Source organism: Falco peregrinus, chromosome 2, assembly GCF_023634155.1.
Source record: "Falco peregrinus isolate bFalPer1 chromosome 2, bFalPer1.pri, whole genome shotgun sequence".
Lineage (NCBI taxonomy): Eukaryota > Metazoa > Chordata > Aves > Falconiformes > Falconidae > Falco > Falco peregrinus.
Window position 1 is genome coordinate 44,327,694 of NC_073722.1, and position 23,148 is coordinate 44,350,841.

The 23,148-nt window shown below is 45.4% G+C and overlaps 1 protein-coding gene across 4 annotated transcripts in view; it reads left to right on the forward strand.

Annotated features, from left to right (window-relative positions):
- The window catches only part of LOC101922635 (charged multivesicular body protein 3), a 35,156-nt gene extending 12,726 nt beyond the window's left edge, over window positions 1-22,430 (forward strand). The window contains exons 1-6 of one of the 4 annotated variants that reach the window (XM_055797179.1): window positions 7,067-7,196; window positions 11,808-11,868; window positions 16,233-16,412; window positions 19,554-19,675; window positions 20,813-20,927; window positions 21,868-22,430. In XM_055797179.1, the coding sequence (XP_055653154.1) occupies window positions 7,152-7,196; window positions 11,808-11,868; window positions 16,233-16,412; window positions 19,554-19,675; window positions 20,813-20,927; window positions 21,868-22,001 (657 nt within the window). In that variant the 5' untranslated portion in view covers window positions 7,067-7,151 and the 3' untranslated portion in view covers window positions 22,002-22,430. Of the gene's footprint in view, window positions 1-26; window positions 143-2,261; window positions 4,394-7,066; window positions 7,197-11,807; window positions 11,869-16,232; window positions 16,413-19,553; window positions 19,676-20,812; window positions 20,928-21,867 lie in introns of those variants that run through there. The other 3 variants (XM_013302184.3, XM_005229848.4, XM_055797180.1) reach the window with 3 other exon arrangements.
- Window positions 22,431-23,148: the final 718 nt, after the last annotated feature.

Genomic DNA, 23,148 nt, shown 5'->3' on the forward strand with positions numbered 1-23,148 from the left:
AAATTATTATTTCCTTTTGGTAATAGGTCATAGCAAACGACAGGAGCCCACTGGTGGGTAAAGTCCACTGGGAGAAGATGGTGAAGAAAGTATCAAGATTTGGCATACGTACTGGCACTTTTAACTGTTCCAGTGACCCCAGGTATATTCTCAAAGGATTATCTAAATCCCAAGAGTATCTTAAGGCTCAGCTGTGTTCTGGCAGCAGGGCTTGCTGTGTTGTAAATTAGCTGTGACAAAACATGGCTTTATTCATGGTTTTATCTCTACTAAAGCCTGTTCAGAATTCTCCATTACATTATTCACCAGCAGCATAAACACAGATCTGCAGCTTCCTAAAGCACCATGTGGGAAATACATGATTAGACTGTGTAGAGCATAATACAGCAGTGGAAGGGAATGGATAGAAGAGTTTGGCCTTATAGTCCAGGCATTCAGGGACAAGAACACTGCTTGCTTAGGACAAAGCCAAATATATATAGCCCATGTAAGAGAGCTGGATCAGTTGCAGAGTTGTTAAATTGCCATCTGGAAAGGAGGAGCACAGGTTAGCATGAACCTTGCAAACAGTGCCTGCTTCTCAGGATTACTGACAAATCCTGTTCCCTGACAAATGTGTGTATGTTTATAGATAAACTTGCACACACCCTTTGACAACATATAGTGTGCTGTGCAAGGTTCACTGTTGTTTGCATATGATTTTGACCAAGGAAGAAGAGCAGAGCCAAAGAAGCTATTAATAATTTTGTGCTGCTGGAAAAATAATTTTTTTGAACATTTGTTGGAAGCATTTGCTTCACGTGACAGGAAACTTTGTCAAGAAGTCCAGTGGCATGTATGGATGTGCATGTCTTGCACAATTTAAGTCCTAAATGTTTACATAAGTTTCAAAGTTAATAATAAGATCAGATTCTTAGACTTTGCAGTGCTTATGCAAAATAATCTTGTATAATCAAAATACTGGCATTTGAACATCTTAAATTTGGCAGTGTTTCTCTTTGCATAGCTCCTGACTATTATTAATGTTATGATCAAATACTATGTTTAAAATTAATTCATTTTTTCCTAATACAGGAAATGTTTTGTTGAGTAAACCCTCATGAATAGTTTTCATCATGTTGTAGCTGAAATTCAGAAGAGCACTGCACGCTACAGTAGTCAGGATACTTTTGTTAGAAAGGAAACATCTTATGGCTCCTTCTAAAAATGTTACGTTCAGATTCCTGAGTGGCAGTTGTAATTGCCTAAATACATGTTGATAGATCAAAACCAGGGAGGATGTATAGGTGAGGTGGCTAGTGAATGAGGCTGATGGCCCCTGTTTCAGTGTGCAGGGTTCTCAGACACAGCTTGCCTGCCTGTTGGCTATGTAATGCTTCGATTGTTGAAACCTGCCAGAGGCTTCCTGAAAGGAGGACTAGCTAAATTGGGTGGCATAACAATGCTGGTAGGAGAGAGATGCATGAGATAATGGATCTTCTGAGTCATCAGACTCTTCTCATAGTTACTGGGGTCTTTAGCCTTGAAGAGCCTCTTTTAGGTATGGATTTGGAGTTCATCCCCTCTCCGCTCCCTGCCTGCCAGACAGCGGGGGTATGCTTTTGGCGCAAAATCATCCAGCAGCGTGTCTGCTTCCTCCTCCACTGGTCTGTGATGACCTCTCTCACCAGACCTCTTAGCCTGTCTGCATCCTTCCTAAATGGCCCCAGCAGGAGGTGGATGCTTGTCAGCTTTGTTAAAGCAACTGTGAACAGGCCAGTGTCTTGTTAACTTCACCCCACTGCTTCTTGGCAAAACTAGGATGGAAGGAAGCACTGGGAAGGTTACCTGCAGGCTCAGGAACTGTGTGGGACATTGAGTTACGCTGTAGTGGTTATCATCTTAGCTGGAAGGCCAAGAAAAAATAGCTTCTAATACTAAAGCTTTATAATGAAGAGTCAGCTTGTGTATTTTTAAAATCCAGTTACAAAGCATGAATATACAGCCTTGTTTACTATAATGACCTATGAAAATTAATGCTATTCCTCTTCCTGTTTTATGAATACATATCTCTCTACAAGATTTCTGTAAGATAGATTACAGATGTATTGTAAGAATAAATACACTTTGCCAGAGACTATTGGCTGCCTGTATTTCCTACTACTATATATAAATGTTCCCAGGTGCTCAGCATGTCTCATTTTTGGGCTCGTAACAGAAATTCAAGGGCTGCAGCACCAGGGTTACGAAACTTGTCATCTAACCTGCCATTTTCTTTGTAGATACTGCAGGAGGAGGGGTTGGCTGAAGTCCACCCTCATTATGTCGGTTCCACAAACCAGTACCTCCAAGGGAAAAGTAATGCTTAAGGAATACAGCGGGCACAAAATCGAAGTGGAGCATATTTTCAAATGGATCACAGCCCATGCTGCTTCTCGGATCAAAACCATCTACAACTCTGAACATTTAAAAGAAGAATGGAACAAAAGTGACCAGTACCGTGTGAAAATATACCTGTTTGCCAACCTTGACCAGCCTCCGGCGTTCTTCTCTGCACTAAGTGTAAAATTTACTGGAAGAGTAGAGTTTATTTTTGTGAACGTTGAAAACTGGGACAATAAAAGTTACATGGCAGAAATTGGTATCTACAAGACACCATCGTACATACTTAGGACTCCTGAGGGAATTTACAGGTATGGAAATAACACTGGTGAATTTATTTCACTACGTGCCATGGATTCTTTTTTGCGCTCATTACAACCAGAAGTGAATGATTTATTTGTCTTAAGCTTAGTTTTGGTTAACCTGATGGCTTGGATGGACCTGTTTATTACACAAGGTGCTACTATAAAGCGTTTTGTGGTTCTTATAAGCACTTTAGGGACGTATAATTCATTATTAATTATTTCCTGGCTCCCTGTGTTAGGTTTTTTGCAACTACCATACTTAGACAGCTTTTATGAGTACAGTTTAAAACTCTTCAGGTACTCTAACACAACTGCGTTGGCTTCTTGGGTAAGAGCTGATTGGATGTTCTACTCTTCACATCCAGCCCTCTTCCTCAGCACATACCTTGGTCATGGTTTACTAATTGATTACTTTGAGAAGAAAAGAAGACGCAATAACAACACCGATGAAGTAAATGCTAATAATCTGGAGTGGCTGTCAAGCCTGTGGGACTGGTACACCAGCTACTTGTTTCACCCTATTGCTTCTTTTCAACACTTTCCTTTTGACTCGGATTGGGATGAAGACCCGGATCTGTTCCTGGAGCGGTTGGCTTTCCCGGATCTCTGGCTTCATCCTCTGATACCAACTGACTATATAAAAAACTTACCAATGTGGAGGTTTAAATGCCTTGGTGATCATTCTGATGAGGAAATATTGGAAACCTTTCAAGACGGTGAAAGTGACTCTGACAGTGAAAACAAAGAGGTCTTCAGTAGTGAAAAAGAAGTCTCGGAGGACGATGAGCTAAACACATTTCATAGGCGCAGTGAAAGAGAGCCTCGGTGCAGTGTTGAGACCTGTTTGTGTGCCAATAAGTATTGTCATCATGAGCCCTATGAACGGAGAGTGAGGTCTTACGGCTCATACAGCACCGCAGGTGACATGGAGCCGGACTGGTCAGCCTGGCCCTCCGACATGTTGCACTGTACAGAATGTGTTGTGTGTCTAGAAAATTTTACAAACAGTTGTCTGCTGATGGGCTTGCCATGCGGCCACGTGTTCCACCAGAATTGCATCGTGATGTGGCTGGCTGGTGGGCGACACTGCTGCCCCGTCTGCAGGTGGGCTTCATACAAAAAAAAGCAGCCATACACACATCCGCAGCCTTTGTCGAATGACTCCCCATCTTAGCTGTGTGCTGATGTCCTTTGTAAGCTTTCAGGATATTACTGCTTGCCTTTTAAATGTTAGTCACTTAAACGTTTATGTGGTTTGAAGTTTTAGTTTAAATGTTAGTGCAGTGAACTAAAATATACATGATGCTAACGTTAACAGAATCATTTGGTTGCCTTGTATGTTGAACTGAATGCATACTTATCATAAGTACAATAACTTTTTCTTCTCAACATCTGGAAACTTGATGCTGTTTTTGTAAGCACAAAAATCAAGCCTGCAACAGAAGTGTATTCCAGCAAACATTTACAAGTAAGGATGTGGGTGAAATTGAAATTCTAATTGGAGACAATTGCTTAATTTAAGTGTTTCTTATTTTAGAGTCTGTTCAGCACATCTTTGTTGAATAATGTATGTTGTAAGACAGTACCATTTAAAAATAATTCAGTGAAATAAATTATTTTAAAAGGAGATTTGTAATGTTAATTGTTTTGATAAATATTTTGTGTGTATGGTTACAGATGTCTTGCTGGCCTGATTTATCTGTGAAGACAATAAAAATATAACACAACTTTTGTGACTAATAAATCATCTCCTAGTGATGCAGCATTGCTCCAGTGTTAGCTACTGGCCAAGCAGAAGGTGGTGGTGGTTCACTGGGAACGACTTCCTTCATTAAGTCCTCTGCATTGTGAGGTGCTTCTCTGCTTGAGCGGTGTTTTTCCAGTTGATTACAAACTGCTGTATCAGACAGACTTTCTTTTACCAGCTGTCTCTCCAGCACCCTCATCTGCAGACATCTAGGAAGACTTAAGAAATGTTTCATGCCTCCAGGCACCATCTGTCCTCCCAAGTGGATATTCTTGTAATTATTGGAAGAGCTGTTTTTAATTGTATTTTTTCCCTCTCTTGTTTCCTTTTTCCTATTGCAGTACTGAAGCAGGCAGGTATAAGGGGCACAGTATCACCAGCTCTCTTGTGGTCCAGAAAGTAATTGTTATTCCAGTTGATGCCTGCCAGTACATGCCCTTTATCTGTCATTACAGCCACAGCAGAGCAGCGGAGAGGCATAATGAGGGCAAAGATCACTTCTGCTTCCAGTTTGTGTGGCAGTGTGATGCTTAGCCTATGTGCTTATCATGAGTAGCTGGGGTTGAAATCCACGTTGTTTCAGGCCTGTCTTGAAACCTGCACTGCACTGATGCCTCACCATCCCAAAAGGGGAAGTGGCAGTGAACTTCTGTGGATATAAATAAGGCTGTAGTTGATACGCTGAAGTGCACAAGCCAGCTGCTGTATCACAGTCCGCTGTTGCCTTTTGCTGGTACCTCGGCATTTTGCCAGTGAGCAGTAAGTTCAAGCAATGCTGTGTCCTCGGGGCACCATGTGCTTCTGGAGCGAAGCTCTGCTGCTGACAGCTGACCTCCAAGTACAAAGCCTAAGCAGCTCCACTTCTGTGCACAGGTTCAGCCTTATTTGCAAACCATTATGCACATCAGTTTCAGCTGAAGACTTGTTTTAATGACCTCAGTTGCTCTACTACTAGTCCAATTCTTTTGATGAATGACACAAACTGCTGTTTAATTAGCAGGAGAGCCACAGAGGGCACATCCATATAGGCAGATAATTATGATCAGTAGATGGCTGTGACTGAAGGTTCGGTCCCCTTGTGTCCCTTAGCCTGGGTTATATGAATTGTTGTGATCTGGTTCCTGGTGATGCATCTGTTTCAAAATCTACAGCAGCTGGTGTAGTGTATCGGTAGTCCCAGCAGGAAAGAAACTGAAAAAAAAGCAGTTGGATATATTTATTTCATTAAATGCTCATGTCAGTAGCAGCAGAAGCATCCAAGTAGGTTTGTTTTCTGTGTAGTGCAGAATCTCAGAAAGCCCTTACTCAATGCGTTGACAGTTTAAAATCCGGAGAACAGAGCAAAGACTGCGCCTGTAACAAGGTCAGCAGTTTCGTTGCTTGCTTGTTTTGCCTTGCTGGGCTGGGTTGTGCTAGTACTTGTAAAGTGTCTTGAGTTAACTGAGATGCTAAATGTTCTTGGAAGTAGTGCTATTCTCTGGCATCTTGTGCCTGAATGCTGGAGACCAGCTGTCAAGAGAAAATGTCAAACGATTGATGTGAGATTACTTATTTCAGTAGGTTTAATGAGGGCAATCAGTGTTTTGTGCTATTTAGAGAGGGCAGGTTTAGATCATTTCTGAAAGTCTTTGCCAGTCTTAATTTCAGCAGTAACTGTTTTGTTACACCGCTGGTACCCAGTCAGAAAAAAGAGCTCTCCTTTCCAAAGCGTATTTAGACCTGTCTTTGTTCTGCATTGGTTTTTTGGTAGGAGAGAAGACAAAAGATGAACTATACGTTTTTGTACCTGTAATTTAAAATGTCTTCCTCTGGGAACTGGATGATGAGTGTAAGTATAATTGTATGGTATTAAGAGTTAGATTAATCTAATGCCCCCTCTTTCTTCCTAAGCTTGTGCACTCCTGTGCATGGGTGATTATTTCTGGCCCTCTGTGTCTCCACTTGTGCAGCGGGCATAAGGAGATGGTGTGACTTGCTGGAGCTTACCCCGCAGCACCCAGCGGGGTAGCTCCAAGCTGTCCCATTGTTTTGGCCAGGTGACCTGCCGTGCGGCGGCGGGTGGAGGTGATGGCCAGGAGACTCGCCGTTTGCGGGCGAAAGTGGCGGCGGGTTGGAGGTGAGCCCGGCCCTGCGGCAGGGCCCCTCCGAGGCAGGCCTGGCAGCTGCAGGGAAGCAGGCACCACCTCCGGTGCTAGCGGCCTGGCTCTCCCGCGGGTCCTCCTCGGCTGCGAGGGGGAGGCAGGAGGTGTCGTCTGAGCGTCCCCTCGCACGAGCAGGTTTTACAAACGCTCTCACAGCGCCTTCCCGCAACCTGTGTGACCGGCCCCGGGCGGGTGGGGCATACCCCGCCCTGGCGTCTGCTCTGGTAACTGCAACGGCCCAGCACAAACCCCTGCCGGTCCGCTATGCAGTGCCACCGGCCTGCCGCCGGAGGGGGTGCCCGGGCTCTACGGGCCCCGGGGCCCAGGACCGTGCGGCCCCCCGGGGCCGGTCCCCGCCGGCCGCGCTGAGGGGCCGCGGGCGGGGCCGTGTGACGCCCAGCTGCGCCCCCGCCCGACGAGCGCTGGGAGCCGGCGAGGGGCGGGGCTGCTCGGGCTCCACCCACCCCTCCCCGCCCGGCGCGCACGGGCAGCGGCGGCGAGAGGAGCCGCGCGCGTGCGCAGTGCGGGTGCCCAGCCCCTGACGGCGGGCGGGGACGGGAACCCGGAAGGGCCGGGCGGCGCGAGGCGGCGGCCGCCATGGGCCTCTTCGGGAAGACCCCCGAGAAGCCGCCCAAGGAGCTGGTGAGGCGCTGGCGGCGGCTCCGCCCGAGGCGGCGGGGGGTCGCGGCTCGGGGGCCGCGGCCTAGCGATGCGGCGTTGCCAGGCGCCGGGCGGGAGCGGCGGAGAGGCCGGCCGCGGCCCGAGCGAGGTGTGGCGGCACCGGAGGCCTCGCCTGGCGCCCTCGGGCTGAGGCGGGGCGGGGCGGCCGCAGCCCCGCGGCCGGAGGATGCGGGGCGGCGGGGTGCCCCGGTGAGCCGCGTCCCGCGGGGCTGGGCCGCGGCGGCGGCTGAGGAGCCCCGGTGCTCCATCCGCGAACGGGCCGCGGCACCGCGCCCCCTCACTGCCGAAACGCAGCGGCTTCTTCCCGCCCTGGAGTGCCGGCGGCACGCTCCCGCGCCGCGGGGTGTGCAGGGCCGTGAGGGCTGCGCCGGCTGCGCTCTGGGCGCCGCGGGGTGGGGTGGCTGAGCCAGCAGCCTCTGGATTTTTAGCTGGGTGTTAGCCGCCTTCCCTAACCTGTAGGTCTCCAGCGTCGTTAGGGACTTCTAGCTCCTGTTGCAAAGTCAGGCTTAAAAACATGAGTTGCTGAAGTATTGGAACCCGGGGTTGCTTTATTTTTGAGTCCACAGACAAACTGTGTAAGCCTTGCTTCTACCCACAGTTTTCTAATGTCACAGTAAAATGCAATATTCAAGATACTGACGTTTTCACTGTTGTCTTTTGTACATCACTACTACTGTGTTAATACAGAAACCTGCTGTTTGGTGAGGGGAAGCATCAAATACGTTGTTGTCTGTAATCTTTCTCCCTGTTGCGTTTTTTAGTACCTCCAAAGTTGAAGGCTTAGAAGAGCTGCAATGTCACAGATATTCCCTGCTGCTTTATAGCAACCAAGTCCCAGGGGAGCAGGTTATAGTCATCACCTGTTGGTCAGCGTTAGATAAGGAATGTACCTTTGATAGCGTACTTTCCCTTCCTTCTCTACTTGTGTCGGGGCACCATGCAGGTTGGTTATAGCTTCCTCCATCATCAGTGGTGTTGGAAGATAATGCAGAAAGAACTGAGATTTGGAGACTGCTGCTCTCAATGGTGGGATAAAGCATCAGGCAACTGTTAACCCACATGATGTGGTTATACTGCACTCATAACTTCTTGTTATTTCATATCTGATGGCCACTCTTGCACCTTCTGTAACTGACAGACTTGTCATGTTTTCCAGTAACACAGCGTGGCTGTGGGTTGTCTTGGAGCTGTTTTCAGAAAAGCCTACAAAGGCACTAGAAAACAGGCTTGTCTGACCCATAGGGAGAAGTGACGTGGGTGTCTTGCTGTCATGAGCATGCTTTTGGGTTGCAGGCTGGCGTGATGACTTCAAACGCTGCAACGGTGATATTGAGAAACCAGTAACAGTGAGAAATTTCTTTTCTCCTGTATCTAACTGCAGTTTTAGAAAGAAGTTACTTCTGCTTACTAGATGATGGGGAAACAGCACCACTTACCTCATGTCTGCCAGCAGCTGTAGACAAGATCCTGCCCCTGAGTAGGGCTAGGGAAAGCAATCTGAGCACCACAGGAGGTGGCTGGTGATGGGAGGAGGTTGAGATTTTTGTGGTGGCAGTGGTTCGCCCTGGGTTCATTTGTATACTTACTGTTGATGGGAGAGAATTTGTTTAGGAATGATACAGGGCAAACATCTTCAGTCCTTGTGAGGAGCTGCTGATACATTTCAGCCTATCTAAAGCTGGAAATCTACTATACATTTTAATGCCATGTTCAGCTTAAAAAGCGAATTTTCCTCCAGCGTGGTCCAAGGTTTATTTCAGCTTGGTGTTTTGCTGGCTGACTTTCCGGTGTGATGCAGTGCTGTGAGAAGGATGTTTTTGTTTATGTCAGAAGTGGGAGCAGAGTAGCTTTGTCAGCATGGAGTTGTGCTTTGAGTAATTAGCTTTGCTTAGTCGGACAAAGTACTCCTATTCCCGGCATTGCTACCTCTGTGGTTCATAGCCCTGTCCCTGGTGTCCTGGGTGAGATTGGCAATACAGCTTCTTTACTGCTCAGTAGGTTGCTGTGTCTCATGTAACTGGAAGCGTGCTGCACTCTAGATGAGAGTCAGCAGAATTCCCTCCTCCTTTTATACACAAAACAGGTGATGAGCGTTGGGTAGACCAGGGAGTGCAGAGGCACGCAGCTCTGCCTTTATGAGGACAGTTGTGTGAAGCAGCTTATTCCTGTGCAGTTCGAGGGATGAGCTACCAAAGAGTTTTCTGCTGTCAGAATTAGCAGGGATTGATGGCAACATACAGCTAGTTGTGGTTTAATGGTGTCTTTGTGCTGTTGTGCATCACAGAGACAGCATCTGTAGTTCATTTGACAATTGCTGACTGTGCTTGTACATGAAGGCTTAGTATGTGTTGGTTGGTTTTAGAATGCAAGTTGTAGAGCAGATCTCTGGAAGGTGTTAGGTTTGAGACATGACAGTGAGCCAGCCAGAGTTAAATCATGTTTTACCTTGGTCTCTTCCCCTCACTTTTCTCCCTCTAGCATAGGCATACTCGAATGAGGGACCTTCTTAGCTTCTTATTGGGGTGAGGAAGCAGTCTGCAGAACGTATTCTGCTCTTTTGTGAAGAGTAAGAGGGGAGACTTCAGTCCGTCCTATAAGAGTTGTTTCAATTTGGGGGTTTTTCCTCCTGTAATAAAACAGGTTTCACCTAAAGGTGCAGGAGCTTTCTGAAACCCCTTCAAAACTTCTGGACACCCATAATATGTATGCATAGAGCTTTGCAGAGCTCTCAGGCTTGGGGTTTTGTGCAGCACATTTTGTGCTTGGGCATCCTGGGTGGCAGTTGATGCCGGTAGTCAAAACATGGTCTTGTTCACTGTGACTGAGAGCATTGCTTTTGAGACCATTAAAAGTCTAAGATGGTCTTGCTCTGCTGAACTCGTGCACTGAAGAGCGCTCTTTTTACAGCTCTGTTATAAAACATATTCAGGTAGATGGAGCGTTTTATTTGAATTAAAAAATCACATAAAAATCAGGGTGATTTTCATATGAAACTATTCATGCAGCCAACAACTTCTTGAATGGCCTGTGCACTGGCATGTACGGTGTGCAGGTGGATCCATGAACCATAACTCATCTTAATGCTTATAGGGTTTGTTTAGGTACTGTGCAAATCTGTGCTGCTAATAATAACAGTAGCATCAGAGCTTTCACTCTGTATTATCTTCTGATTCTTGTGTTCTGCAGCCCCTTTCTGCTTCTCAAGTTGCCAGAAATGCTTCCAGTTCTTGGTTGAATGTCTGTCAACTGGAGTCTGTCTGATGTCTCTGCTTTCCCCAGAAGGATGGGTGGGGCAAGTGGTGCTCCCCACATCCTTCAGCGCCCTGTGCTAGAGGAGCCAGGAGTGCTGGAACAGAGATCTTGGCAAGTCCCAGCAGGGGGGCTGTAGAGGGGGTGGCAGTGTTTGAACCCTGCCAAAGGTGGGGTAAGGGAAGCTGGAGGGCAGAGCTGCTGTGTAGAGGGACACTGAGCAAGCAGGGGGAATGGGCCAGCAGGAACCTCATGATATTGAGCAACACAAGGTTGTGCATGTGAGGCAACCATCCCTGCACGTAGGGGTGTGCAGCCTGGGGCTGGCTGGGCAGCAGCTCTGTGGGAAAGGACCTGGACTTCCCATGGATAATAAATGTGAGTTAGCAGTGCATGTGTGCAGTGATGAGGGCAAGCTGGGCTGTGTTAACAAGCTGTAATAATCGCATTAAGGCAAGTGGTTGTTCAATTAACTCTGCTACTTTTGGCATTAATGAGGCCATATCTGCAAAACAGTGTCCTGGTTTGAGCACCCAGTTCAAGGGGGATATCAACAAACTGGGGAGAGTGTGGCAGAGGGCTCAGCAAAGTGGTGGAGTGGAGCCCATGACACAGGAGGAGAGGCTGAGGGAACTGGGCTCATTTTAGCCTGGAGAAGAAGGGGCAAGGGCCTAAAGCCTTTCACTGCCTCTAATGGGGCTGTAGTGAAGACAGAGCCTGTTGCTTTTCAGGTGTGCCCAGTGACAAGAAAGGGCTACAGCCACAGGTGGCCAGAGGAGAATTTTGAATTGAACATGAGGAAGGGTCTTCACCACAGGAGTGATTGCATGCTGGAACAGATGTCTGGAGTGGCTGTAAAGTCTCTGCCCTTGGACAGTATTAAAACTCAATGGATGAGGCCCTTGAACAACCTGAACTTGGTCCTGCTTTGAGTAGGAGGTTGGCTTGGGGTACCTTCCAACTGAAACGGGTAGTAGCACTTTTGGTGCTGTTGTCCTGTCCCAAAGTTCTTATCTTATGCTGAAATCCCCTGTGGCAAGTCCCCTCTGCACAGTGATGTCGATGTGATATGGGAAGTTAGCCAGGCAGTGAGTGCCTCTTTAACTCCTTGTTTTAATGTTGAGGAGTGCAATAATTGGTTGTATCTCTGCAATGTTTCTGTTATTATTATTAGAATAATGAAACATTTAAATGTCACTCATAACTTAAATCTTGTGCATTTTGAAGTGCTTCTTTTGATATGGAATGTTTAAGTTACATGAAAGTATAAAAGCGTAGTTTTAAAATTGGAATTTCAAGTAACTCTCACTTTCTCTTTTTAAGGTCAATGAATGGTCCTTGAAGATAAGAAAAGAAATGAGAGTGATTGATAGACAGATCAGAGGTTTGTACTTACATTTCATTTTTCGTTTTTCCTTTCCCTGTCTGCCTTCAAGGGTTTTTTTGCTTTAATTGGGGGAGGCTGTGAAATCTAATAACCTGGGATACTCTTATCACATCTGGAATAAAGGAAGATGAATGTGATCCTGGGGCCAGAGTCAGTCAGTGTTACAAAATGATGTCACTGTGAAGTTCTCCAAATAAAATTTTCTAAAGAATCTGGATATTGTATGCTTCCAGTAGGACAATGCTCTTAAATCCCCTTTGATAAGATTAATTAGACTTATTCTCCAGAATTTCACCCATATTGATTTAATGAATAGTACTGGTGTGGTATGAAATTTCACATGTAGAAAGTTCTGTGGGTATGCACTGGCGTGAAGCGCACATGCTAAACAAAAGTAGCTTGCTGTCAGCTTAGGGAAATTACAAACAGAAGGAGGGGGGGACCAAAACACTTTTCTCAGTGGGTGTTTTGCTATTAAATTACAAACATCACACTTCTGAAGATGTCTTGAAAAGCAGAGTAGTTGCTTACTATTATACTGCTGCTAGTTCAGATTTTGTTCTCTCTTATGCTCTTCCCAGAATCAAAAGTAGGTTTGGGGCTAGACTTTTATTTTCCCTTTTTCATCTTCTGCCCTGCCTGCAGGATTGGTCCATTGGATGTGCTGGTAAAGGATATTTTGTGCCAGCGTCTGCTTTTTAGGCACATGCGTATTTTGAGTGATTCCTCAAGGTATACGTTCTCCCTTCCCCTGTCCATCCTTAACAACTTCTGGAGTAAACTGGCAGGGTTGATGTACAAATCAGTGAGTGGGAGAATATGAGTTCGTTGGAGAGAGATGTTTGTGCAGTACAAAGTCTGTCTTTGTCTTCATCTGTAAAATGAGGAACAGGGTTTATGCCCCTTCCAGGAAAACTGATGTACAGTGATGCTCGTTTTTGTTTTTTTGATGATTTGATGAATTGCTTTGCATTCTCCAAGGCACTTTCTGTGGCTGTATCAGGCACAGGGCAACTGAAACATGGCTGGTCTTGTTAGCAAAGCTTGTTTTAGAGGTCACATCTCCATGGGAGGAAACTACCCATGTGTTTGCTGTCAATGGTTTCTTGAAAGTTTGGTTTTCTTTCAACTTTATTTGTGCCCTAATACTTCTAATGGCCTATATAGACTTTGGGTTCTGTGGTAGTCTAATATTTTGATGTGGATGTAAATCTAATTATTATAACAGCTCTAAACATGTCTGTATATGTATTTCAGAGTGTTACATTCAAAGATACAGTTCAGCTTGTGCGAGCTTAGACTAACCACCAGCCATCTGCTATTCTGACAATTCCTGTTAAAATAAAGTACAGGGTATCTTTGTAATGCCCATATTGTGCTAAGATTTCACATCTTGCCAAGTGTCAGCTGTGGAAGTATGTGGTTGTGCTGGACGCTTACCGGGCTGGCAGGCTGCTGCTGAAAGATGATAGCCATGTGCCACTAAGGTTTTTCTCAAAAATCACCCCCTGTAGTTGGATTCTGCCGTGGTTTATTATTTCAGTTGAGAATTACACAGGAAATTGCTGCAATCTTTGAGTAAGGATGCTGAGCTGAGACCTGTCTTAGTTTCCCTGGGGGAGGCTGTGGTAGATTTGTTTTGATACGGCAATGCTCGGATCCACCTGGGATGAACTGAGTGGGCTTGGATCACACAAACACTTGGCTCGTCCAGTCAGCGCAGTTACTGATATAGCAACATGCTGTTTCAAACCATCTGTCGTTGGACTCTTGCTGCTGTAGTGGTTTCTGTTTGGTGTAGGTTGCTTTTGAGGGCTTGGAAGATTTGAAGAAATGAAAGGTATCCTTGTGACTTCAGAAATGAAATTTTCAAGTTAATGTAGTTGGAGTTATACAGTGACTTTGTGCTTTACTGAGTTCACAAGTTACATTCGCAGGTGCTTCGCAGGACTGGTTTGTGCCTCTGTTGTGCATGGTAATGCTGCAGAGGGATTGGTGTAGTGACTTTGGCTCATGAGAGCATATAGCTGGCATTGACCTTCAGAGACGGAGTTGGCTGCTCTTGCATAGTTATGCCACTAATCTCATATTCAGCACTTCATCTGTGAAAGCATTCACTTGAGTATGGGGCCACCCTACGCTAGTTTGGATGTAGTAACACAATACTTGTGGTTGTTTTTAGCTTGACAAAGTGGATGTTGTAGTTCCTGAGTCCTGCTGGAGTACTCCTGGCGCTTTCTATTTTCTGCTGTACTACTTCAGCTGTTTCTTACCTGTTCTGATGTGCTGGGGCTCAGCTCACTCCTGTGCCTGACATAGAAATGTCTTTGAGCTTGTGACATTTCTGCAGATGATAGTGGGAAAGCAGCAAGGAGTGTGTTTTTCTGATTATGAGCCTACATATTTCTGCCAGTACTTTAGGATAAAAATGCCATTGAATGATATTGAGAGAATGACTCATCTTGAGTACAGGGCTCATTAACTCCCACATGAGAAGCTGTGTCAAAGTCTCCAAGTCAGCCTGTGCCAAAAAGTGTGCATTGATGCCTTTGTTTTTATAAAAGGGCACTGATTCTTGCCTACGTGTCTGGTATAAATCAAGAAGATTCGAACAAAACCAAATTTGAATAAAGCCTTTGCTAGAAATAATTGTTCTTGTGGTTATTTCCTTCAGCCCTTTCCAGGAAGGTGAGCCTAACCATTACTACATGAATTCTCTATTTACTTTAGGATAATTTTTTGTGGATTCTTAGGCCCACATTTCATCAATGGCTAATTTATTGCTGAGTATGGAAGAGGGAGGAGGTTGATAATGGAATCATAGAATATCTCAAGTTGGAAGGGACCTATAAGGATCATTGAGTCCAACTCCCTGCTCCTTGCAGGACTGCCTAAAATCGTATGAATTACGAATGTCATCACTTGTTCCTGCATTTCTTACTCTGTGAGCTTTTTGAGGTACCTGGCTTCTGCTGTACAGCCAGCATCATCTGACAAGGCAGACATATGAACAGTCACATCAGATTTGCTAGAGAAACCTGTGTTATTTAAGAACTCCCATTTGGAGTACAATGTTTCAGATCCAGCTATTTGGTGCTGATTGAGTATAGTCTCAGTTCAGTATTCCTGCTCCAGTATGCACATATAAAAAGCTGTTGAACGAAGCTGGGTGCCAGGAGAGTTTGAACAGGCTGTTTTAAGTTACATCTAATGATTTACCAGCATACTAGGTTTTCCTGATAAATTAATCCATAGCTTTGGTGCCAGCCAGCCAACTTGTAATGTGAATGTGCTGTTTAAATGAACACCCAGTGCATGTGTGTTTGAAGTATGAGCAGTAGGAACTCAGGATCTTAACTCCTGAAGTACAAGTATAGATTTGGTTGGATATCCAGTTGAGGCTCAATGAGTTGTGCCTGATGGAGGAAATAAGTCTGTCTGCAAGGATGAAGGCCTTTTTTGGCAGTAATTTAACAAATGTGTGGTTCTAAGTAACTCTTAAAGTCGTGGATGTGCCCTTAAAAATTCACTATATAAGTGGTTATGCTTTTTTTTTAAAGACAATGTATATCTAAAACTTTCTAGTCTCTGTGAGAGCAGCCTTCTGCAATCTTTCTGAATTTATTTTTTTCAGAAAAACACAATTCAGAGATTTAGAAACAGTGACAATTTTGCATACAGTAGCCCTCAAATTCACCTGAAGGTGGGTTAAGCTTTGGGTGGGTTAAGTTTAACCACATACGGGTTAAGCTTTGAATGTAGTCTGACAGGTAAATGTTTTACTGGTAAAATGCTTGTCTGTCTTCTGAGACTACTAGTTTTTAACTCCTTGTGACAACTTTGTTCCCTCCTGGTGAGGTGGGGTTACCTGGTGATGAACACGAATGAGGTAATCTTGTAAGCAGAAAGTCAGTAGTCTTAAACTGTGTGTGTATGTATTTATATATATATATATATTTATGTCAGGCTGGTTTAATAGTTGGGAAGTTACTCTGAAGCTGTAAGTCAAGTAGTGATCTCAGAGTACTTTGTTCTTACTGGACCTTTTTTACTTCTTAAGAATTCATCTTAGTCAGCTCACCTTCATGTAGAAATATTCCTGGACAGACCTTTACAGTACTCTTAACTGCAAAGGAAATTAGAGCTGGATGTTCAGTAATGAGAATTTTCCTATTCATATTTATTTGCATTAATCAGCTAACATGTAAATCAGCCTAGAACAAGGCCTTTGAGTAACAGAGGGAATCTGAAATCAAGCAGAAACAATTCTTTGTGTTGAAAATACACCCCAACAAATGACTGGTTTATCTTCCAAATTCTGAGCAGCTTGTCACTGTTTGTTGTGTTTTCCTGTGCCCCAGATATCCAGAGAGAAGAGGAGAAGGTGAAGCGGTCAATAAAGGATGCTGCCAAAAAGGGTCAGAAAGACGTGTGTGTGATCTTGGCGAAGGAGCTGATCCGCTCTCGAAAGGCCGTAAGCAAACTCTATGCATCCAAAGCTCACATGAACTCTGTTCTCATGGGGATGAAGAACCAGCTTGGTAAGAACAACTTCTGAGCCCAAGTACGATGACTCCTCTAGCATTAGAAGTGAGGTCTGGGTTTCCATTTTCAGAGTCAAGGTCAAATGCAGGCAGAGCTTGAATTTGGAAGCAATCTGACTCTTGTGAAAGGCAGCGCGTTCCAGTGAGCTTCAGGACCCGGGGAAATTCCTCCTGTAGCTGGCCCAGAGGTGTGAGGCTGCTGCAGTTCCATGCCCCTACATCCAGCTAGGCTGAGCACCTATTCCCAGCAGGCACATACACCCACACATGCTCACAGCAGTGCCTTTACCAGCACCTGTGTAAACGCACGGCTTTCACACAAAGATGAACAGCACTGACAGCTCAGTCCTGGTCTTCCTCTTCAGCTGATCAGGACTAAGGTCCACTAGTAGAACGCATGTGTATACATGCACACAATATATGGGTTGTTCCAGGCGCTGCTCTCGGATGCTTGGCTATCCAGCAACTGGCCACAGATCTCCGCCTCTGCCTGAGCTGCAGTAGGCCTCTGAGGTTTGTGTGTTCCATGGTCCACTTCAATCCCTCCCATTTTCTACCTTTGGCTGTTCTCCTAAACATCCCATAATTAAGTTTCTCATGTTCGGTCATGTTGCTGCAATTCCCTTAAAAGAGACGTAATAATTTTTTTGTGAGTCCAAACATGCTCTTTTCCCTTGTCATACCGAAAAAAAACAACAAAAAGAAAACCGTCTAGACTTCACTTTGTAAGTTTAGAAGGCAGGCATTCTTTGTTGCAGCGCTGGGCACATGGAGATCAGCATTTCAGATCATGTGCGCCTATCTGACCAGCATTCCTGAATTTATTGCAACAAAACATATGTATTCATCCTATTTCCCTGCAATCTAATACATATTACAGCTACTTCCCCAAAATGATATATATATATATGCATAAGGCACTTGCGTATGCACATTTTGCTCCTGGGGGTCTGTCTTAGCATATTTTGAGACCCCTGGTGGTCAACAAGTTGGTGAACTTCAGCTAAACTTCCTTGGGGAACATGCACACTGCCTGTTCTTTTATGACTTGGTTTGTTCTCTGTGCTGTATGGTTTTGACTGCAATGTTCCATTACCCCACTTCTCTATTGTTATATCCCAGCTGTCTCGGAAAGCTTGTTACGTCCTAGTGAGCTTTTTCAATAGGTAGAGTTAATCATTGCTTTAGTTTCAGCCTCTGTTAGTGATTTCTGTTATCTTAATTATATTGCTCGCATCCCATGATGAGTCCTGTGTCCCTGTAGGCAAGAACCCCTTTCAATCCGGAGGCCATTTCCCTGCTGCCCTGTCTGGGTGGGTTTCCCACCCTGAGCTGTGAAGTAGTTGGGGCACTCCCAGTTAGCTTCCTGGCGTTCCCACCCTCATTGTTCCCTGCAGCCTCGCTGGCTCTCTGTGTTTTGTCTGATTAGCTGCTCAGCAGATAATCTGACACCTCTTCTCAGCACCTGAAGGTTGCAGTGACATGAGAATCACATGCTCTGAAACGGTGATTTGGGGCACGCTTTCAGTGTGTGTTCCTAAACAGTTTGGATGAATGCCTAATGTCCCTGTGTCCTTGTGGAGCCTGTTGTTACAGATCCTCTCAAAATCTGTAATAGCGAAGTTTGTTTCCTTCAGTAGAATTCCCTTCATCTTGTAAACTGTTGTTCATCTAGCAAGTGTCTTAGGACACTTTTAAGTCCTAAATGGAAGTGAGGGAACTGCATTTTTCTGTGGTGGGTTTGAATCTATTTGCCCTGTGGCTTGATACCTAGCTCTCTGTAAACCCTGCTTTGTCCTTCGGGCTCCTCCAGTACCCAGGGTATTTGCCTTATTCCTTATCCACGTCAGCAATCTGTTGTCATAGATTTCCTGCAGTATTTTCCATACCTTAGAGTGTTCCAGCATAACAAGAGCAGAGCAGAAAGCATTAAAGACAGGAGGGAAAGACTTGGTGGAGGTTAACACGGTACTGAAATGTCAAAGTACTTCCCCCCCAGGCTAGTATCCAAGCCAGGTGCTAGTAGATTTTAACACTAGATGAGTGATGAGCCTGGAGTCGTGATGTGAACCTTAAGCCCAAAGTTATGACAGGTCCAGTATGCGTCCAGTATATCTCCCCACATGCCTCATTCAGGAAGGGCCATCCTTGCAGCTTGAGATGTCCCTTAAAATGAACACTCAGAGCAGCCTTCACCTTATTACTGCTACCAGAGTCTTCATCTTACTGAGAATGTTCCCTTACGCTTACCCAAGCAACAGGAAGGGATCTAGAATTCAGTCTGGGGTTTGTATTAACTTGCTTCATCAGGGGGAAATGACCGCTAGAGGCAAGATTTCCATTTATTAACATTGCAAGTGTAAGGCTCTTAAATTATTGAAATGAAAAATAATATATGCTGTGCCTTCATTTTGCTTCATTAAGGAGTGACCATTTTATACACAAACAGGTAAGTTCTCCGTGATTAGGAAGCTGCAAAGTTAGATGGCAGAATTTAAGAACCTCAGAGTACCCTTAATTACTGCGTTTTGGTATTGATGTAACAACATGTATGAGGAGAGTTTATAAGCTATGTTATGAGAATAGCCTCTGGAAAGAGTATTGTTAAATTCCATTTAAACTACACTTATTTCCAGGTTATTTGCTTCAGTATTAATTTTCTAGCTTACTTTTTGCTATAGAGCTATTGGATTAGAGTTTCTGCCAGAGTTAGTTTCCACTACCCAGTGTTGGGCAGAAGGTCCCTAGTTTGGGCAGCAGGCAGGCGTGGAGCTGGACTGTAGCTCTGCCGGTGAAACCCTCAGCCAGACCTCTGGCTGCTGAGGGGCAGAGGCAGCAGCTCCTCAGAGATCTTTTTTATGAACTGGGTGCAAGGGGGATGAAATCTCTCTGCAGGCCAGCTGGATTGCTCCAACTAATCATACAGGACTCTTACCTTTGCTGTAAACATAGTTATTTCAACGTGGGTGGAAGCTGAGCTTTTCCAGGAAGGTACACAAGGGTGAAGGAGCGGGATACCCATTTCCTTTTTAAATTGCCTAAACATACACAAGTTTTTGTCCATGTAGGGAGCATGTAATTTCTCCACTTATGGTGGTGCAGGGATTGTTCAAGGTTTTCTATACCTCTCCTTCACAGCTGTCCTAAGAGTAGCGGGTTCATTGCAGAAGAGCACAGAAGTCATGAAAGCTATGCAAAATCTAGTAAAAATCCCTGAAATCCAAGCAACGATGAGGGAGTTGTCCAAAGAGATGATGAAGGTAAGATCTATAACGTAAATAAGACTTGGGTGAACAAGAGGTGGTCATTAGTGTGCTGTGCAATCGCTTAGGTGGCCCCTTTGTCGGAGAGCTTGTGTAAGCTCTAACCAACAAATTATAGCAGCATATTAATAACTGGGGACTTTCTAGGAAGTTATTGTATGTGGGGGGAAAACTCTTGACTCAGTGATGCTTACAACATGTTCGGTGTAAGGCTTGAAGCCGAAAAAAGCTGCTCACGTTGATGATGGAAGGAGGAAGATCAGTCCCCAGGTAGAGCAGTGGCAGCTTGGTCATCCTAGTCCAGGGGCTGGGGGAGACCAAGGCTCACAGCAGGATTCACGCCTGTGCCCAGGGACCGTTGGTGTCCTGAGGGAGATTGAGTTCCCTGCTTTCAGGGATGAAAACATTCATGAAGACCTACCACAGCCTGTTGTGGAGTGTCAATCTGGAAGTCCTGTCTTAGGTGAGATGGCCAGCCCGATACTGGGTTTAAAACACCTAGCTTCGCGTCTTCATGTGATGAAAGTGATTTTAAAGTATTTAAAGTATTAAAAATTCTCTGTCATGGTCATTATCTTTCCAACTACCAAAATTGCTTTGCTTTTTCCCTTACCACTTTAGACTGTTTAGTTCAAATCAGTTTATATCTTAATAATTTTACAGTTGTGCACCAGAACAATTTGGCCAGATCTAGGTTGCAGGCCCTGCAAAAAGAACTGTTTTCAAATGCAGGTAGAAAAAAGGAAAGCCATGCCAAACACTCAGCTTACAGCATGTGACACGATTGGTACCTCATGACTGAAGTTCACAGTTGCATTTCATGTGCTTGGAGCAGGCTGGCTTGTCAGTGTTTGGACACGCAGCAGCAATGAATATTAGCTTGAGGGTTTCAAAGCGAGAACACCTGTATTTAATCCTCAGTTTTCTTACTGCTTTTCCTGTGCACCAGTTGTACAGATGCCTGCTTAAATTGTGGGTGGCTGTGTTGGCCACCCTTATGTGACAGGGCAGCCCCAAACTGGAAAGCCCAAGTAGCCAGCAAGCAGTTTTTAAATGCCTCACTAGGCATAGCTTGATCTCGAAGGTAAGGGGTGCATCCTCTTACCCTGCTGCTGCCTTTTTGTTTTCTGCCAGGCTGGTATTATAGAGGAGATGCTGGAGGACACCTTTGAAAGCCTGGAGGATCAGGAGGAAATGGAAGAGGAAGCAGAGATGGAAATTGACAAAATCCTTTTTGAAATTACAGCTGGTGAGTTTGTTTGTGCGGAGAGCGAAGCCTTGCCCACTCTATTCAGTAAGAGGCGGCAATCTAAATCTTCATCTATTCTGCCTTAGCCGCGTGCTCCCAGTGGTGTCTTTGCCTTCGCTAATAGGCAGAGGGCTCTGACAAACTGGTTTCTCAGGGCATACTGGCGGAGGAGGCCAGCGCGGGTCAATACAGTATGAGTAATGCGTGTCAGCTGATGCCTGTGCAGTTCTGTAATTGAGGCTTTAACAGAGCAGTGTTTGTCTGCACAGTGAATCCTCTTAACAAGGTGAAATTCATATGATTGACTAGATATACTGTTATTCATGAAGCCAGGAGCTCAACTTGGCTGCATTGCCTTGGGTGTTGGGCTGTGTTGTGATTCCTGGCTGCAAAATGCTGTTAGTGTCTTGTTGGGGGGAAAACAACATCAAGCAAACAAACCCTAAACCAAAACCCCACCCAAACCCCCAGCTTCTGCCTTACAGCTCATGAAGTAATGATCTGCTGGTTGAGCTGTTTGACTTAGTAATGCTTGTTCTTGTGACACGGCGTGACGAATGTGAGTACCAAAGCTGTGCTGAGCTGTAACAGGCTGGAAGCGCAGCTCCCCGGCTCCTGCCCTGCTGGTACCTCATGCCCAGCCGCTGGCTTGTTGCCCTCTGGTTTCTCATGTCCTGTTTTCCTTCCTGTTTCCTGGCTGGGCGGGCGGTGGGAGCCCCCAGGTGAGCAGTAGCCTCCACCCCAGCTCCCCGGCAGCACAGAGGCTTGGGGAGGGGTGGACAAGTGTCTGTCACCGCATCAGCCAGCAGCTGATTGAGTCAAACATTTTTTGTGTGTGATCTCTATCAAAAGTGACTGAATTATTTCTGATGTGCCTGAAAGCTGCTAATTATTAAATGAAGACCTGATGCGCACTAATGAGCCTGTTTGTTGTTTGCAGGGGCCTTGGGTAAAGCACCCAGTAAAGTCACAGATGCTCTTCCAGAGCCCGAACCCATGGGAGCGGCTGCTGCTGTTGACGAGGAGGAAGACATCGAAGCGATGCAGTCACGGTTAGCTACCCTCCGTAGCTAAGGACGAAACGAATGTGTATAGTTTGCCTTTTCGCAATGGGATATTCTGTCCTACCTTCAAAATGCAAAACTTAATATGTGAGAATACTTTATGTAATATGTATATATATTATTTTTTTTTTTCTTCCTGGGGATTGTTATTCCCTAAGAAACTGCTGTAATATAATTCTCGGGGAGTGCAGTCTATAGAGATTATCTTACTGCTTTCTGTTCAGGCTGTCTCCCCTGTGAGAGGCTGCGGTGAAACGATAATAGTGGTGTAACGTTATGTATTTTAAGATATGAAGTTCTGAAATACATTCTTAGCTCCAAGTAGCATCTTTCCCTAAAAGGCACTTCGGCTTAATCTGCTCCCCAAAACCTCCAGTGGTGTAGTATCTTTGTTTTTTGAAATCACTACGAATTTTATTAAAGCTGCTCTTAACATTCACTCCTGTGCATCGGTTTAATCTGCATCACTTTAAGCTCTTTTCACAAACAATATCCACCTCTGGTTTTCTAACACCACTTTTTCCCCGCCCCCCTCCTTTAGCACATAGTTAAAGAAAAGCTCTCAGTCAGAGCAGCTGTTAAATAGCTGCTCTGTCCAGGTATGGTGTGTTCCAGGGAGAGATGTGAAAGTGGTGGCTGCTCAGCAGGTGGAGGCGGGGGGTGGTGAGCAGTTTTGCCAGCCCTGGAGGCAGCGGCCGGCTTCCCCTGCCCTGGATCAGAACAGGCCCTAAGACTGATCCTGTGTAATAACCTCCTTCAGTCTTTCAAGATTTGTAAAAATTAAGCGAGGTTCCCCCCGGCCTTCTGAGAGCAGCTGCAGCAGAGCAGCATTTGTTACCCACTTTGCTCCTCTGCGAGCCCAGTTAACGGAGTTCAGTGGTTTTACAGACAGTTGCTACGGGGAGGTTTCCAGCCGGTATTTTGTCAGTCACTGGAGCACGGGCCCCAGGGGAGGTCGCTGCAGCTATCCCCGCCTTTCCTTAATCATTCTGGGTACTATCACCCCACTGTTGCCCAGCCGCAACTGGTGAAAAGCCATCTGCTGCCTAAATGGCACCTTTTTAGGGTCAAAGGAGAGGGGTGTCTCTTCTCAAGGAAAAAACTTAATGTGAAATGATAATTATTTTGTGTTGTGAGTCACAAAAGGCAGTTTGCAA